This window comes from Struthio camelus, chromosome 2 (assembly GCF_040807025.1).
Source record: "Struthio camelus isolate bStrCam1 chromosome 2, bStrCam1.hap1, whole genome shotgun sequence".
In the NCBI taxonomy this organism is placed as follows: domain Eukaryota; kingdom Metazoa; phylum Chordata; class Aves; order Struthioniformes; family Struthionidae; genus Struthio; species Struthio camelus.
The window spans coordinates 69,686,889-69,705,189 of NC_090943.1; the positions used below are offsets into that span (position 1 = coordinate 69,686,889).

At 38.9% G+C, this 18,301-nt stretch overlaps 1 protein-coding gene across 5 annotated transcripts in view; it reads right to left on the reverse strand.

Moving 5' to 3' along the window:
* The window catches only part of EPB41L4B (erythrocyte membrane protein band 4.1 like 4B), a 183,031-nt gene that overhangs the window by 92,417 nt on the left and 72,313 nt on the right, over positions 1-18,301 (reverse strand). For all 5 annotated transcript variants that reach the window (XM_068936194.1, XM_068936193.1, XM_068936198.1 and 2 more), the window contains 12 exons: positions 16,510-16,588; positions 13,583-13,627; positions 12,086-12,138; positions 7,661-7,781; positions 7,056-7,143; positions 6,084-6,172; positions 5,703-5,772; positions 5,363-5,532; positions 5,142-5,251; positions 2,927-2,957; positions 2,186-2,219; positions 1,191-1,258 (listed from right to left, as the gene is read on the reverse strand). In XM_068936194.1, coding sequence (XP_068792295.1) covers positions 1,191-1,258; positions 2,186-2,219; positions 2,927-2,957; positions 5,142-5,251; positions 5,363-5,532; positions 5,703-5,772; positions 6,084-6,172; positions 7,056-7,143; positions 7,661-7,781; positions 12,086-12,138; positions 13,583-13,627; positions 16,510-16,588 — 958 coding nt within the window. The remainder of the gene's footprint in view (positions 1-1,190; positions 1,259-2,185; positions 2,220-2,926; positions 2,958-5,141; positions 5,252-5,362; positions 5,533-5,702; positions 5,773-6,083; positions 6,173-7,055; positions 7,144-7,660; positions 7,782-12,085; positions 12,139-13,582; positions 13,628-16,509; positions 16,589-18,301) is intronic.

The window sequence follows — 18,301 nt, forward strand, 5'->3', positions numbered from 1 at the left end:
AAAATGGAGAAGTAAATCCTAAAGAACAGGAGGAATCTTGAACATGAAGTACTAGCAAAACTCACTATCCAATTTAAATGGTCTTCTGTTTCTAGCATAATTTTAATATCTGCTTTACTACTGTATGCTAGGAACTCCAACATGACAGTATATGTCTACTTCTCTGCCTAACAAGTATTTCCCATCACGTCTCTGCCTTTTTCCTGTACCTTCAGAGTCAAACTCAGATTGAATTATCTCCTCTTCCCTTTTAGGCTCAGCCTCATCTCCAGAGCCCATCTACACTATGAACAAAGTCTACCTGTCTTGTTTGAAAAATATGGAGATGAAAAGGTAAGAAGGATGGGAATAAAAGAATTGGTATTTTTCAAGACAGTTATTATTTGCCTAAAATACTGAGCAACCTGAAAGTTTTTTTTTATTAGGATAAAAAAAAAAGCTGATTTTTAATCACACGTGCATGCACAGACACATACCCACCCACAGGTGTGTGCCTCCACCTGTGCATTCCCTATGTTGTCTCTAACTTGGACTGAATTTCTTCCAAAATTTATGTTCACTTAATTTCTCTCAAAGTTTGTTTAAAAAAAAAAAGTACACAGCAAGATAGCACAATAGCACATACAGAATATTTTTGTAAAATAGTTCTCAAAAACTCAATGTCATAAATAATTTCGTCAGCACTAACTATCTGCAAATCTCCTGATAAATCGGTCTATGTACATATTCCATGTACACGTTATTCATCCATTTTTCCACACTTAGGCCGAAGATGAGTGTGCTGCAAATCAGGCATCTGTTTACTGATGATTTAAATTTACCCTAAAAGGATATTCTTCTTTGTCTTAGGAGATTAAATATTGATCAAATTACAACTCATTTTACTGCAGACATTGAACAGCTCTCCATCCAGCATACTATCTACAGAAATACACTGACATTGCATTTTAATTAAAAATCAAATTATTTGACCTAAAAATCAATCTGAAAAAAATTTATCAGGGAGACTAGAACTTTCCAAAGAAAAATCTAAACTCAAGTTACTTAATGGTGCCTCTGCATCACATATTTCTAACTTGTTTGCTTTTCATGTCCATAAAATCATCTGATACATCCACCAAAGTTTCACACCAACAGATTAAGGTAAAGAAAGGAGGAACCACTTTTTCCATGAAGTGAAGATTGCTTACCTTACATTTACAGGTGTATGTGGATGCCAGTGTGGCTGAGCAGGATGAATATTAGGATGATACTGTGGCTACAAGTGAAAATATTAAACCTTGTTAATGAAATCATATGAAAATTCCCCATTAACTTTAACTTCTTATTTTTCTGGGGCCAAGAGCAACATGCTGCCTGTGAACCCTGGACTCAGGAGCACTTCTCAGACTATCTCCCATGCAATTCAGCATATGCAAGAGATCGCTTGGTGATGAACTTGCTCATTAGGGCACAGTCATGGGTAAACGCAAAAAAAAATCCCTTTTCTTTTTAGGGGAACACATCTCCTGGCGCATGTAATGCATGCCAGAGAAGGAGCATCAAGAACGGCAGCTTTAATCAAAGGTGGAGAGTGAGAAAGGTTATTATTAAGGTTATAGTAGTCTTCAGAAGGTCAGCTGTCTATGGTGACAGCATTTCCCTCTCATATCCAAAAGGTCTTGATAGGAAACAGTGAAACAAAATCCCTAGTGAAGCGCATGCAGTCTGGATGAAAGCACAGCTTGCTTTCTCAGTAGCACTGACTGGTAGTAGGACAGATGAAAACAGGGTCAGGTTTTCCCCAGAGTGTATAAACGAGGTTGTTTTTTTTTTAAAAAAAAAAAAAAAAAAAAAAAAGCAAGCACGTTGCTCTCAAGAGCGGTGTCCTGGGGTCCATCAAATCCACAAACCCAAAAGGTTTAGCCCATGATTTCATAGAAAAGGACGGAAAAGAGGGTGGCAAATGGAGTGTCCTCAGCTTGCAGAGCATCCCAGAACATGGGGAAAGCAACAGACTATGGTTCCTCCATTTTACCATGAATTCCTAATTTGCTGCTGCTTACTTCTGAGCCACCACAGAAATCTTACCCCAGAGTAAGGAAAGGGGAGCAGAACATTGTCTTAATTATAGACAGCAGCAATATTTACCATTAAAATAAGAAAACTACAAGTAAATATTCTCCCCACCAACTGTTATGCTTACCTGGTAGCTATGGACTTCGGGAGTATTTTTAGCACTAAGAGGAGAAAAGAAATAGCTTTTATGCAATCAACACTGACAAACACCAAAGATGCACATAAAAATGCCATTTAGACTACTACTAAGAAGAAAAAAACCACCCTGATTTTATAACTGTCCGAAGGAAAATCTGATCCTGGCAGAATCCTACCAAGTTTGCTAAAGATTGGACAATTGTATGAGTGAGGACTTATTCAGATTATCCTAATTCATTTAATTGCATAGTCAAAACAGCTTATCTGCACTACCAGGATATTCTTACAAAAATATCAATAGCACAGTTTCACATAGCGCAGGGTTTTACTCTTCAAAGAGTTACACTGAAGTTCAGCTCAAATTTCATTTACTTAAGAGTACAGCACAGCAGTTAGGGTGCACGAAAGAGGGGAGCAAAACTCTCTTCTTCATTTTACACTTATGAAGCTAGATAAATTAGCATAATAGCAGCAAGAGCAGAAAGGAAGTTTAATTTATTTTAGTCTGATCTCAAAACACAAAGAATTAAAAAAAAAAAAAAGGAAGGACTCAGTCTCATAGGCACTCCCCAAAGAGAGTGTGGTGCTGCATAACAACAGATCCCAAAGCAATTCATCCCACACCAGAGAATTTGCGTTGACAAATCTTGATGCAGAAACAGGGTCTTCAGAATTGTTTTTGCCTGAAAACAGTACTTGAAAGATAGAGAAAACTTGGACAGTGACTTACCACAGTTGTGCTGCTTTCACAGGATTGTTTGCTTAAAAACAAAAACAAAAAAACTTAATATGTCAAGCAGAACAGTCATTTTACAGCGATTCTGACTGGAACGTTACACCACAGCTTAAGTATGTCCTCCTCCAGGCACATTTGAACAAAAAATGTCAGAGCTGCAAGTTCAACCCTGTGCTTTCTTTCTAGTATTCCCATGGGAGTGCATAAAGTATGAGGCAGCCATGAACCTCCCTGTTTCAGCAAGAGTGAAGTCCTACCTGGTGCCACCATCACAGACGGTAGACAAGCATTACGCCCAAACAGCAGGAAAGAAGGGCTTTTGGCAGAGTGAATCCTGCATCATTACAGCACCGCTTTCCTCAACTTGCTGCAGCTGCCATGCCAATAGCACTGCGTCCCTCAAAAATCAGAAACTACCCCTCAAAGCAATTTTCTGTCTTTCAGAAATCAGAGTGTTTTTGAAGTCGTTAGTGGCCTGTGTCTTATTACAGTGAACCACAACAGCAAAAGAGCCCACCAGCTGGGAATCGGGGAAGGCAGTGAGCAATCTTCAGCAGCAAGATCTTAACTGGTGCTTTGGAGTGGCTAGAAAGAATTGTGAAGAAGGCAGTTGAACATCTAGGATGTGTCATTCCTTTTTCCTGACAAAAAGCATATTTTCAGAAAGAACACTGGAAAACTGCTGAATGATCCAGCTAAGGATCCAAGACTGGGCTGAATGCAGGAAACGGCTGCAGATTTAACATGGCATTGTAGAAGCACAGCAAAGACACCAAGAGTTGCGACAGAACCCAACAATTACGGGCTGCAACTAAGAAAAGGTCTTAATGGCCCAGCGATGCGTGAAAGAAAGTAATTTAAAGGGAGCCTTTGCATGAACTTCAAGAACATGCTGTTGAACTCTCCGGAGGGAGCATAAAAGAAGCCTTGAGATGGCTTTTTTACTTCCCAATATAAGATGATCAAATGTAATATGCCAACATTTCAACAAAGTGAACATCACTTGTCATAAAAGTGATTAACCAACTGGGTATAACACAAGTTCTGCCTGGCTGCTATGCCAGAAGCAAGCTGAGCATAGGCCACACACTCTCTCTTTTCCCTCCACCTCACAGCTTTATGTCTTTGCACAGAAGCACAGAGACACAAGATATATATGCAGATCTGACAGATCCTGATATTTTAAAAATTTAATTAAAAAGGTCTATTCTTCCTCATACGAAATCTTCCACATCTCCCTTATAATTGACTTATACACCACATGACAGTACCTCACAAATTTAATAAACTGGCATTTCTGCAAGAGAGAGGCACATACTACATGAAGGGCAGAGGGGGGAGACTTACAGCATTCAAAAAGCATACATACTTGCTTCCCTTTCTCTCATTCTACGTGAGAAGGAAAGCAAAGTGCCCCCACAGTACCACCACAAAGAACTTCTCATGGAACTGAGGTTCATGTTCTTGGAATGCAAAGGAATGCAAGGACGCCCTAAGGGAAGGCCAGCTCACCCTGCTCCACACATGAGCCACACCCCTCCTGCCTCAAATAACCGTGGATTCAGAGAGGAGCGTCTGAGAAAGCTCCTTCCTAGTTTTTTCTACAAGGAATAAAAATCTCAGCTTAAGTTATAAAGTAAAAGGGATAAAAATCACAAAGGGAAATCAATCCCTTGTCATTCCATTCAAATTCAGTACATTTCAATACCCAGAGAGAGCTGGTTAAGTTTAGACTTGGGACAGGTGAACAATATGCCAGAGTCAAAGAAGCAACAACTGAATAATGAAACTGCTCAATAACCCTTAAATTGTCTGACCAGATCGGGAAGCTGGTGAGGCTTTCGAATGCTGCTCCACTCTAAATAACAAATACACTTTTTCCAAGAACACGTTATACGGACGTTTTCCTCATTGAATTTTTGATATACCTTTTCCTCCCTCCTCAGCTGAGCAACAAAAGCAACCAGAGGAACTTGCATCTTCAAACATGGTGACAGAATAAGTTTGGTCAGAGTTTAAAAACAGTAGATACCACCAACAGACTGACTTGGGTGGAAGAAAACCATGTCAATTCCAATTTTTTAGCTGGTCTGACATATTGTGTTTTTCCCGTACTGTGGTACAAATTGTATGGTTCTAACATGATATTTATGCCAGTTAGGAGGACACTTACATGACCGGTACAGTGATTGTTTATACAAGCACTTACTTTTAAAAGTTGAATGCCTTCGAGAAGGATATCGCTTGCTGGGCCTTCTTTCAAATGTGCTAGTTCTGCGTAATCTTGTCCCATGCGTTGCTTGATACTCTGTCCGTCCACTTAAAATACAAAAACGAAACAAGTTAACCACTGCCTTTTGCTGGATGCTGTATCTACTTGCTCATATAAATACAAATAACTTGTTCTGTAAACTTCACCTCACCAAATACCTGAATCTGAAGCGTGATCCCAGCCTTATGAAGTCAGATCTACTAGATTTACTGTTTGCTGGGGCTCGCAGTCTGAAGAAAGCATGGTGTTCCACTGCACACTTCCACAAGTGTTTGCAAGTTTTGGCACTGTCTAACCGGAAAACAAATGTGTGCTCTTGCTCTCTGCCCTAAATGCAGAAACAAAAGCTTTGCAAGTTGGCATGCATAGTATTAGTTACTGCTCACAGAAAGGAAAAAACAGCCTGGTCCAAAAGCATACGGAGCCCCCTCTGTATCCTCCTCAGTCCCAGCACTCCACACTTTGTTGGATCAGGTCAAAAGAAGGGAAGAGAGTTACCTGTTCGTCATCTTCTACCACGACAAGCGTTAGTTTGCTCTTCTTAAAGTCCATTTTCGTGATTTTAGGCCTAAACATTCAGGAAGCAAATGGAAAATTAATGGAAACTCAGCATTTTGTAATCTAAATGTATGAGGGATTTCCAATGCCGCAATACTTCAAGGATTGTAATAAAAATACTATTTTCTGGCTCTGTGTATGTTTTTCAACAAATACGTAACATTTGAGACCGGCACTTCTAACCAGGCCAATTCACCTTCAAATCTATTTTAACCTTGTATATTTAATCTACATTACAAGATATAGCCAAGAATTTATTACTTAAAGAGGACAGATTTCAGCATTTGAACAAAAAGGATTATAAAAAGAAGAGCCCATTACCAAAAGAATAAGCCTATTTTGTTTGCTCCTTCAAAGATCAATATGCCTGTTGGTGTCAGTCCAAGAGCATATTCACAACCATCTCTTCCCTACAAGCAAGCACAAAACCAATAATCAATATGCAAATAGTACTATAAAACTTATTATGATAGCATATCAAAATCCATCTGTTTTAAACTCTCTCTATATATGTGTGTATATATATATATATATACACACACACACATATTTTTAACATTACAGAGCAGAAGAATCTACATCAGTGCTAGACATAATTAGCAGGAGTTTGGTAGCAGGGTGCTGCTGAGGTCATTGCATGAGAAGAGGCCATGGGAAGAGGCCCTGGGCTGGTCACAGCCCCTTCCAGTCAGCTCCAAAACAGATGGAAAAAGCCACCCATGCTAAGACACATTTAAGAAACACTGGGAGCTGTGAGGGGCAGGAGACAAAAGGAAAAACGTGAGGAGAAGCAGGAGGAGGCACGTGGAAGGGAACATTGTTGGGGACGAGTCTGGAAAGGCACTTTTGGAAGGAGGAGCTCCATGCAAGAACAGGGACAGCCCCAAAGAGACTGCGGCCCATAGGCAACCCACACTGGAACAGAGGAGCAGTAAGAAGCCAAGAGCAGTGGAGAAAAAGAGCAAGGAGTGGCAGCAAGAAACCACTACGTGCTCACCCCAATGTCACGTGATGGGACTGAAGGGATTGGGAGGGACTGTGTGAAGTGCAGTGAAAGCAGGGGCGGCTGAGCCTATGAGGGGGGAGGAGAGATGCTGGACTGAAGTTGAGCCAAGGAAAGAAGAGGACAGGTGTTTCCCCGAAGTGTTTCTTTAATTGTCTTTTTTCCCCCCTCAGTACCCAAAGCAGTAATTAAAAGTTTAGGTTAACTGGCAACAAATTAAGTGCAATTCCCTGAGTCGAAGCCGTTTTCTGATCCCACATTAATAAAGCAAAGTGTAACACAGATCTTACCTTAACTACATGCATATCTACACCATACATTTCTAGCCATTTAGCTTTGTTCAAGTAGCACAGTTCAGCTTGCGCTGGGCTCTTCCCCCTGTAACACGAAGCTTATTTTTGTTCACAGTACAAAACTTGTGGCTGTTTTTAAAATTCCTTCCCACACCACTTTTCTTTCAGCTCTTAACTTTAATTTCATTCAGAAATGTCAATGTCTCACTACAGGTTTAATTTACCTTTTCACCCTTGAAAATAAATCAAAGGGGCAAAACTGAAAGAGATATGAGATTGCCAATGAGGATGAGTGTACAGGTAAGATGAGATCGATCACTGAACAAAAAAACCACAATCACGAAATGATCTGTATGCTTAAACTGTTATGAAATCACCTAACCACAGAAAAGGAACCCCCCATCCCCATCCCCAATCTTCCTCAGATTAAAGCTTGTCATTTCTCAGAGAGAGATTTTCAAGGACTGCCTAGAAAACTTCTCAACACACAAGTATAAAAGCTATTTTATGTTTGTTGAAGGGGTCCCTTGTGGACATGTCTGACCCTGGAAAAAAAAGAAGACATCTTGTTGCTAAACACCATCCCTATACGGGTACCCTACCTGCACTCTTTCCATTTCTGAAAGATGTCAAATTCCATTGCTTCTGTCTGGTTTGGTGCAAACCTGAATTCAGACACCAGTTCTGGTGTGTGCTCAGGGTGTTCACATTCTCCCAGCTCAGCTGTAGCAAAAAGTTAAAAATCATAAAAATCACAGGATTACCACACACGTTTAATTCCATAACCTCCACAAGACAATGATAATAAGTTTCTAAAGTATGTTCTAGAAGAATACATTTTTGCTAATGTTGTAAGTTTAAAAAAAAAAAGCCAAACCCCAAAACATCCTACAACAGAAGTCAGATAAAATCATTCACAGGAATAGTTTAAGTCACAGTACAGAATTCTAACAATTAAGAACCGCAGCTGTTTCTCTGCATTTTATAGTATTTAAAGGAAATAAAGTTCACATTAAAAACAAAATCCAATGCATTACTTCTTCAAAAGAGGTTACTTCGAAGCTTCCTCCCATTACAATGAGGCTGTACTTTTCATTCCAAAAGCATTTCCTGTTCTGCTCCTTACTTTGTTACATTACTGTGCACGTCAAAACAAGAAGATACTACCTAGTGTCAAGGAACCAGTGTGTGTGTGGGGGGGGTGGGGGGTTGTTGTTGTTGTTTTTTAAACCACAGTGTTGTAACACTCGGATGAAGTAATTTTTAAGAAAAGAAATGCTGAAGCACAAACATAAATAAGATGGCACTTTCTACTGATTTACTTAGGGCTTGGTACCAGTTTTTCTAGGAGCAGAACACGTGCAAATTCTTCAGAGCTCAGAGAGAGATGCCAGCGTTCAGCATCTCACTGATGTAGGTCCTTAACTGTCTTGTGCCAGGAGCAAAGCAAGAGACCTCACAGGCACATCTCAGCTACACAAAGAGGCTGCAATGTCATTGCTTCAGCACTGAGACAGACCACCAGTGGCAAACAGACTGCTCAGGAATACCACGTATACGCCTGACATATGCCTTGATTCCATGCTTTGTAAGCCAGTATCTCTTTACCATTACTGTACTGAAATAAAACTGTTTCATTACTTCAGGTCAGCTTTATACCTGACAGTTGCAAGAAATTTAGAAGGAAGATTCCTTTCAAGGAAACAGAAATCAGTAATTCACACTCCCGTGCTCAAAAATACTTAATAGGATACATTGACACCTAGGAAGTTTCATTCAAAATTTAATCTGTTGACCAATAAATCTACTAGGTGTCTTTGAGCACTTGACCTCAATACAAACATTTACCACCCCTAAGGATATTAAACAGAATGAGTTCACTGATCTTCATTTGAAACTACTGCCTCACACACTTTTTTCCCCAATGGTATTCTTCCATTGTGAGTTACAGTATTCTTATCTCAATGCATTTCTCTTAAACAGATGAATATCAGCTGTGTGTTTCATGCAAGTTGGAAGACTACTTAACACATGTTACTCAGAATTACTGGCAGATCAATCTCCAGTACGAGAGAGGGAAGCCATAGCAAACGTTAGCAAGAACCACCTAAGCAAAAAAAGAAAGAATCTGAAGTTTGAAGTGTTGACAACCATCTAGGAAAAACACAGGAGATATCTCTTCTCTCTCAGAGCAAAGACAGAGAATGAAAGCTGGCTGTGCTAAAAAGAAATGTGAAAGATGAGAACTACTGTTTCAAAGAATCATGAGCATGGAGGACAAAAAGTACACAGAGGAGATAAGGCAAGAAGTATTAGTTACAAGAAAAATATCACTCGTTTCTCAATAGCTGCGCTGACTGTTTATTCACTTTCAGGCAATAAACTATGTCATCATTTTGGTCTGCAAAGCTCTAAGAGATGGGTCTTGCGAGTAAGAGGTAGCGATAGTCACATCAGCTTCCTCTAAAGGGTAGAAGGGTAAGAAAGAAGAGGGAATTGCAGGGTCTCACTAGTGTCTTTCTTGGTGGAATAAAGTTCTTCCAATAGCTCAGCAGGATAGATGTTCTCCATGCCAGGGCTCAGCAGGGGACTCACCTCTTCCCCTGGGATTTCTTCCTTCCTTCCTTTTTTTTTTTTTTTTTTTTTGAAGGCTGCATTACCCATTACCTGTTTATATTTGCCATCTGTGTTCTTAAGTAAAGAATAGCATAAACTGGGGCACATACTTTTAAAAAAAGAATAGTTTACTAAAAAGCTTTTATAAAGCGCAAAAACATGTTTATCTGTAAATATATTGCTGATTCTTTAACATAGAAGGGAAAAAAAAGTTTGCACTATCACATCAAGAGGTCTTATTATAAAAACTGAAAACTGAAGGAGATCTGAGAGAAATTTTCCTCTCAGTTTTAATTAGTAGTTCCAAAAGTATACCTGGTTAAAAACAAAAGCAAAAACCATGCGAGACTAATTAATTAGTTAAAAACTTATTACAATAGTGATGATAAGTTTCTTTGATTATAACCTTTATGTAGACTAATCCCTAAGTGAAGCATGTGCTTAGGTATCCCATAGTGCAAACTGATGTTGTTTTCTACAGAAGGTCCTTTATAGGACTGGCAACAAAACAACAATTCTCTTCCAGAAATGACTCCTACAAAAAGCCAGCCTACGAAGCTGTTGTTAGAAACAATGAAAGAACTACTGCAACATAACAACTTCCTTTACAAACAAAACATAGTGTAGCTAAAAGTTGTACTGTAAAGAAAAAAGGCCCCTCTTTCAGAGGGTTTTAAGTACCAATTCCTAAACAGCCTTTTAGCTGCTTCTTCACTTCAGAAATGTCAAACTAGGATGAAAGAATAGATTTTAAATGGTAAATGTAACTATTGAGGACGGAATAATCATTTTACATTTCTTTAAACACTTCTACTTAATTAAAAGCTTCTGATACCAATATAAATGTAATAAATGTTACACAAAAAATTCCTATTACAGTATATGCCAGCAGAGATAATGTATTATAGTTCCAATAGATGAAATTATTTTGGAGACACTTATTGCTATTGCTATGCAAAATTGAAAAAAGGAGAAAAATATAAAAATTCTACCACATTTTAAATATGTTCCTATAGACAGCTTTGAAAAGTTTTAGTTTGGATAGCTAACTAGAGACATTTTATAAATACCTATATTCTGCAGATGGATGATGGATAGCTATCGTATTATATTTACATAGTAATTACAGGCATTAATTACTACCCGAAATGTTGAGGCATCAACCTATTATTCTTTGCTTGGCTCTCCTTGCCTAGACCGCGGTGAGGTTACTGGTGTTTTTATCGGTGAAAATGGAAGCAATGAATCAAAGTAAACAGAAGATCCAGATTCTCCCCATCTCAAAAATACAAATGGAGTTTGCCTTCAGCAAGCATCTCTCTGCACACCTAATTGAGCTGCACCAGAGAGATGCAAATAGAAATTAAAAAAAATTACCGACTGCCTTAAGATTCCCTCCTGTTGCTGTTTTGAACTGAATTCCCAGTTTTTACTGTCAAGTTCATCTGGAATCACTGAGGTGTCTGCATTGTTATATTAAATTAAGAGACTCTGCCTAAGCACTCCATGTGCCACTGCCAATCACCCAGTGGAACAGGACCCGTATTTTTCATCAATTTATTTTGCTGCTGATATGCCTGGAATGTTCCAGGTCACGGCACATTCTTCTGGAAAAAATGAGCGTGGCCTGAGCTTCATTATACAAGTTTCCCCGTTCTATCTACAACACAAACCTCTGGAAACAGAGTGAGTTTTTGTATTAATGTGCCACAGCAGTAAAAAAAAAAAAAAAACCTACTTTTTCTACAATAAACTAATGAAATCTAGTATCCTAATACTGCCCCCCCCTTTTTTTTTAAGATAATATTGCAACCCTTGCTCCTGACACAGAAACAACCCTAGTTCTTCCCTTTCCATATAATTCTCTCCTCTCCAGTAGCTGCAGTTCCCTCCCCCAGGTCCTGTAACCATCTCCTTCCTTCTTGCACCTGCAGGTGATTTCTCTCCCAAGTACCGCCCAGGCAAGGGGCAGTCCCTGCTCCAAGCTGCACCTGCAGGGACTGGCTGCCACCAGGTGTGCATGTGCACATGGGCCAGCTGGCTCATCATCCTGAACACCCAACACTGAGCTTCTGCAGCTCAGTGTCTCAGTGACCTCAGCTCCTCCCACTACGCAGCACTCTTTAGGGGCTTTTTCCTTTATTGAGCTTCCGGTTTCCGTGAACCCTTTGTATTTTTATGCTTTTGAGACCTCTATCCCTCATCAATTTTGCCAAGAGCAGCTAACATAGTTTAGAAGATATGAATGCAGAGCAGCAGGAAAGTGATCTCCCTAAACTAATTCTCTTCAGGGAAAGGAACGCCACTTACATGCGATCAGTGAGAAATCATTAGTAACAAAGTGTGAAAAGAAACTACTAGGCAAGTTTTTAAAATAAATTAAGGCAAATCACTTTAAAAAGATTGCATACCTTGAAGACACAGAGCTGCTAGTTCAACAGCAGTTTCATACGGGCATTTCAGTCTTAAAAGGAAAGAAACAAGCTATAAAAATCATGCCATTTTTTTTTCCTCAGTGAGTTCTTCCTGCCTTACAGCTAAAGAGTAGTCTGGCACTAGAAATGGAAACATTACCTTTCACAAAGTCACTCATACCACAAACTATTAGTGATATGAATCATCTGTCATTAATTTTTACTTGCATACATTTATTTCCCAATTTGATACATTCTCAGTATCACAGAACACCTGATATGCTCCACCTTAAGGCAAGCTTAAACTAATGTAGACCACATTAAGTGGGAATAAGAAATTGATTTTGCTCCAATAACGTATTTTAGAACGCATGTATTTTTTTAGTTTGTAATTATATATATATATATATATACATATATATATATATATATACACACACACATATATATACACACACAAACACACACATGGATAGGTGTGAATTTATTAGCCAGGGTAGGACTATAAACACACAGAATATATTTTTTGCAGGATTGACTTGTACTAGAAGTGCTGCTGCTTATAATCTTTTCCTCCTCTATTTTATCTATTGCACTGAAAAATCTGGCAAGCTCATATTACATTTCAATAGTCATAAAAAAAAACCCAAGATATTCTTTGCCCTATTTACGTAGTAGTCTAACTATCCTCACCTATCCTCGCATTGTCTCAACCAACAGTCATCTTCAGGTTCAGGTCAAAACCTCCAAAGGCCCTCATAGAAGCAGTTACACACAATATTTACAGCACCATAGACTATTATTAATCAAGTCCTTTTTATATGCTACCTAATTAAATAGGTCATTTTCAAGAAGACTGTACTTTTGCATAGGAATTCTCTCAACAAAAAGAGATGTTAGGTACTTCCCATAAAAATATATAAGCAATATATGAAGTTTCCCATCTCCTTTCCCAAACAGAACAAAACATCCAGTACCAAAACATCCACTGCTCTAAAACAGAAGTTCCAGTTTTTGCCAGTTCTCTTTAAATGGCCTTATTTTGCCCCTTTGTTTCTTGATTCAATAACTGCAAGCTTAAATGAACCGTTTGTGTAAAATTATTCTATTTTCTGTCTTTAATACTAGCTAGCTCCAGATATTGCTCACTAGTAATTATATCTTTAAATATATAATTAGGCACTAACAGTAATAGATCAGGTAGAACAGTTGACACAATACCACGGGCATGGACACTTTCTTATCACCTGGTCACTCCATTAAAGTTCCTTTTCCATTTTATATTTTAATAATATAATCGTGATGCACATAAAGCCATATACTTCTGCACTGTAAAGGAAAAAATGATCTGGAATTGTAAACTAGGTTTATCATCTATATGTGAATATCAGAAAGGATCAAAAAGATTGCACAGCTAAAGTAACATTTTAAATCAAATAGATTATCTATTATAAATACTTTAAAGTACAGGTGCAAGAGCAAAGAGGTACTTACTTCCCTGAAAGAATGTCTTGTCGGAGCTGTAATACAAACAGGTACCTGACAAATGAAAATGTAAAAAGTAAAAAGTATTTATAACATCATCTTTCCAGCCTCAAAGGAAAAATACAGCAATCCATGAGGGGTCACAACATTTCCATAAACTTATTCATAAACAAAAAGGGATCCTTTAGGATCACTCAGATATGCCCTGCAACTTTCAAAGTTCCCATAACTGTCACTAAAATCAGGAAGAGACGATTCTTCACCTAGCAACTGTGCTCTGTACACTACCCAAAGCATTGCTATTTAGGTAGCAATGAAACAATGTGCTGCACTCAAAGCACACACCTTGCCATTCTAAAAGTTAATGATACTGCAGTGCTTCCCTGAATTGGGTCTTGAACTAGGGGATCTAGAGACAAAACACAGGCAAAGACATGCCTTCTCAAATGGAAATACAGAACATGGAGAAAGCTCAAGCTGGGCAAAAGGAAAAGCTCAGACTGAAGTTCTGAATAAGAGAAACCTGAACTCCACGGATTCCATGGAATTCCACAGGCAGAAAGCAACCCATACGTTTATTTAGAAGGTCTACAGTTTGAAGGTTATAAAAATCTGCTTGTATTTTAAGTTCTTCTTAATCTTCAGCTGTACGCATTCTTGTGTATCGCAGCCCCTCAGAGCTGGGGCTTCAGGCGCACAAGTGCCCCAGGCCATGCAAGAACGCTGTACAGGACAGGATGGCACAAGCAGGCCTTGCCCTGCTCTGCTTCAAATCGAGAGGTAAGGCTTACAATGGGCAAACGAGAACAACAGAGCATGAAGCACTGAGGCTCAGAGCTAAATGCAAGCATGCACCTCTCCTATCTTTACAAAGGATGCTAGACAGATGGACACAGGAAACGTTTTGCATCACAGAGGACACGGCATGAACATAGTGAAAAATATCAGTTCAAATCTGCTCTGGTTGGCAGGGCTTACTCTTGCTCCTTTTCCTCTACGCAGATTGACAAAGAGTTGCATCTCAAGTTTTGATATCCCAAATCAGCAAAATACCTTTAAAAAAAAGTCTCCACAAGATACACGTGCACACACATTCCCGCTGTTTTTCTAACTAAAGTAATTAGGCCCCATAAGAGTGCCAGACGTCTTCCAAAATGCACTGGATTTTAACCGTGTTTTTAAGCTAAAGGAGAGAGTGGAAGAAGGGTCTCAACACTTCCCCATTACTGTGTTAATTATGAGAACATGATATTTATAGCCTCAGTAGGAACTGGACTTTACTTAAGAAAATACCTCCGTGCAGGAAGTCTCTAAAAATTTCCCTCTCCAACCACATCATTTTGTCATTACTATTAATGATCTTTTTTCTTCCTCCTCTTATACCCATTCAATAATTCTGAAAATATAGTTATTAATCTTCACTTTTTACTTAAATTGTTACATGGACAATCTGGTCCATCCAGCATAACGATTCTTAACAAAAAAAAAAAAAAAAGGAAAAAAACAACAACATTCAAAATTACTTTCCTCCAATATAAAAACACAATTATTTGTTCATGGTAAAATCAATTTCCAACTTGTTTTCATTTTCCTTCCACACTTTCACAGTGGTTTTCTGTCAATCTTGTAATTGGAGGGGGGGGGGGGGGCACTGAAAATGTAGCTGATCAAAACTCTTTTCTAATTAAAATAGACTTCTGAAATGCCACTTTTCAGTACCAGGGGTTAATATGCTTATGTAGGAAATGCCTTACTAGATCACATCAGTGATCACATAGTTCAGAAACACACATCTCACAGTGACTATAATCACATGCTTCAGAGGATTAAGCAAGAAATCTTGTGGTAGACAGTAATGGAATAATTTGACTGCAGGGGAAATTTAATACTTGTCATACATGCACCCTGATATAGGCAGGCTTATATCAATTTTCAAAATTATTTATTATTTCTACTACTTTAACTGCATTTTCTCATTATAGAAGCCCAATGATCATCTTGTTTTTTGAATCCGTTAAGATCTTAATACTCAATTACATAAGTAGCAGGGAGTTCCATAGGTTAATTACATATTGTACAGGAATATGCTCTTTTATTGGATTATCACTGCTGCACTAAATTGATAATGGATATTAAGGTCTCCATGGCAGTTTCATAAGCAGGTCATGCCAATTAGCTCTTTGATCTTCTTGTCTCAGCAATAAACACAAACTAACAAACAAACAACAAAAAAACAAAAAAATCCATGATCAACACAGCAGGTAGGAAAGGAGATAGTAAACACAGAGGCCCACAGGCTCCAGGTTTCCCATAAACATCACACACACACGAACTAAGACAATCAACAACCTTCACATGCCTTAGTCTGTTTGGGAGTACACTGATCAATGCCAAGCATATTAAAAGATATAGAAGACACCTCACTGTGAGAAACAGAACAAAAAAGACAGAATAACATCATGGTAGATGATTACCAAGCAACCTAAACCACCTACTCTTCCCATAATCCTGTCGCTTTTGCATCATTATTAGTTCACCTCCAAGGCTCAAAGCAAGGTGGGACAAGGCAGAGAACTGGAGTTTTAGCAGCACCCGATGGAAAATCCCCACATAGGTATGGCAGGTGATGCTGCTGTAAAGAGCAGCTGTCTCCCAGCAGCAGCTCTCCCCACCCAACACTGCCTTTCTTTGCCAACTTCAAAGTACTAGAATACAATGTTTTCTATAGACTAACACACTTTAAGAGGCCCATGGATGGTTTTTGGCAGCACTGACAAGAGCGATGTCCCTCCAACAGTAAGAAAACAGTTAAGTAGTCAGACAAAATGATCAGTCTTTCCAACAAAACTCACATCATGGGCTTACACCTCCCTTCTACCTTAGATGCCTTACATACCCTTCTTTCAGTTGCTTATTTAACCGTGCATATTTCCTACCTTGTAAATTCCTCATGAAGGTTGTTCGGTTCTGATGAATAGTACTTTATTCGAAAGTGCAATGTGTACGGAGGTCCAACTGTATAGGCAGAAATTTTAAATGGGGAAAAAAGGTTTACGCTAGTTGCGGTTTTGTTAAAGCAGAACAAGAAGCCACCACCACACTACCCAAGAAACACAAAATCAAGTATATTTTTAAATTCTACAAAGAAGCATATATTTCATGTGGTTAAACTTAAAAATGCATGCAGTGGAAAACATTCAGATAACTACCATACTTTATGATACTCTAATTGTTACATTAATCAAGGAATAATTCATTTGGCAAACACATTTTTGTACAAAGAGCTGTGCCTGCAGCATGCTACCAGGTACTCTGCCTGTTGCTGGGGGGAAGGGGAAGAGGGAGATATTTTCAGTCATCAGGTACAAACACAAACAAATCCAGATGATGAGCTTTTGCTACCTTGATTTACGTGATGAGAAAAGGTAACAGAAATAATGTGAAGCGCTCTGGAGAGAACTCTGAAAGGCACCCAAAACACAGTAAGCTAACAAATTACATGAAGTGGTGTTGCAAGAGTCATTGTTTTCTAAGGCTAGAAGCTGAACACCAGGTCTGCCTTTCTATGTAATGTAGATAATAAAATGGTATCCAGTTATTATGAGATTGTGACCAATACATTAGTTGCCTAAGCCTCACCTTCCAAACCGACAGCCTGTTGGCATGCTGAACGTTGGAAAAATGATTATTTTTCACCTTTTTAAAGGTTTTCTAAACAACAAACAAAAAAACACACCTATTTGCCTACTAACAATCCATTTTATTAGATGACTTGCAGCTAAAACTCCGCTAATTCAAGCTTTAGTACTGTTTTCAAGGATATCCCCAAGACGACAGGTTATAGTATTCTACGCTGATAGCTGGGCACTGCCAGTAAAGGCCTCCATCAACAAGGTAATGACTTACCTGCCCACTGCTAGAAAACCAGAGCAGTGAGCAACATCCATCATGAAAGAGGCACTGTTCTGAAAGCACCCCCTGAATGCAAGGTAAAGAAATGTTTTCTGCTGCAAGACAGACCTTCACAATGCTCATCAAGTTCCTTCCCTTTTCAGCATTCCTCATGTCAGGGCTCAGCCAATTTGTTTTCAATACAGGCCTTTCAACAGATTAAACACAGAGAAAACAGTGCAACTAAACTGGCTGAAGGAGTTACAGAATCTTTCCTATTCCACATTTTCATTCAGATCAAGAAAAGGACAAAGCCATCACCTGATGTGCACCTGCAAATCACTTAACCACTTAAGGCAAAGCAGGCTGTGATCTGCTGAAAAGCTGAGAGGAACCCAGCCACCAAAAACTTACCAGTAGCAGGTATCTCTACTACCTATTCTAGCAGGCCAATACCCGCATAGAGATGGATGAAAGTAAACTGTCTTAAAGGCCTTGGAAGAGCACTACTATTCACAAAGATCTTCTGAATATTATGATACTTTGCAAAAAGAGAGGCAAAGCAGCACTGAAGAAATCAAGTACCCATCCCAAGTCCGGCAAGCAGGTTAACAACTTCCTCGCAAAGCGCTATGTTTTCTTTTAATCGCATGAAACTAGTATTATCAGTTTGCCTATGACAGTTGCCAACAGTATTAACAAAATACATCAGCGCTGATGCTGTACTGTACCCAAGCCTGCAACGAGATTATCGGAGAACCAGGAGCAAATTGCCCATCTTAGCCAAACCCCACAAAGAACTCGGCAGGCTAGCCCAACCCCTCCACCCAAAACTTT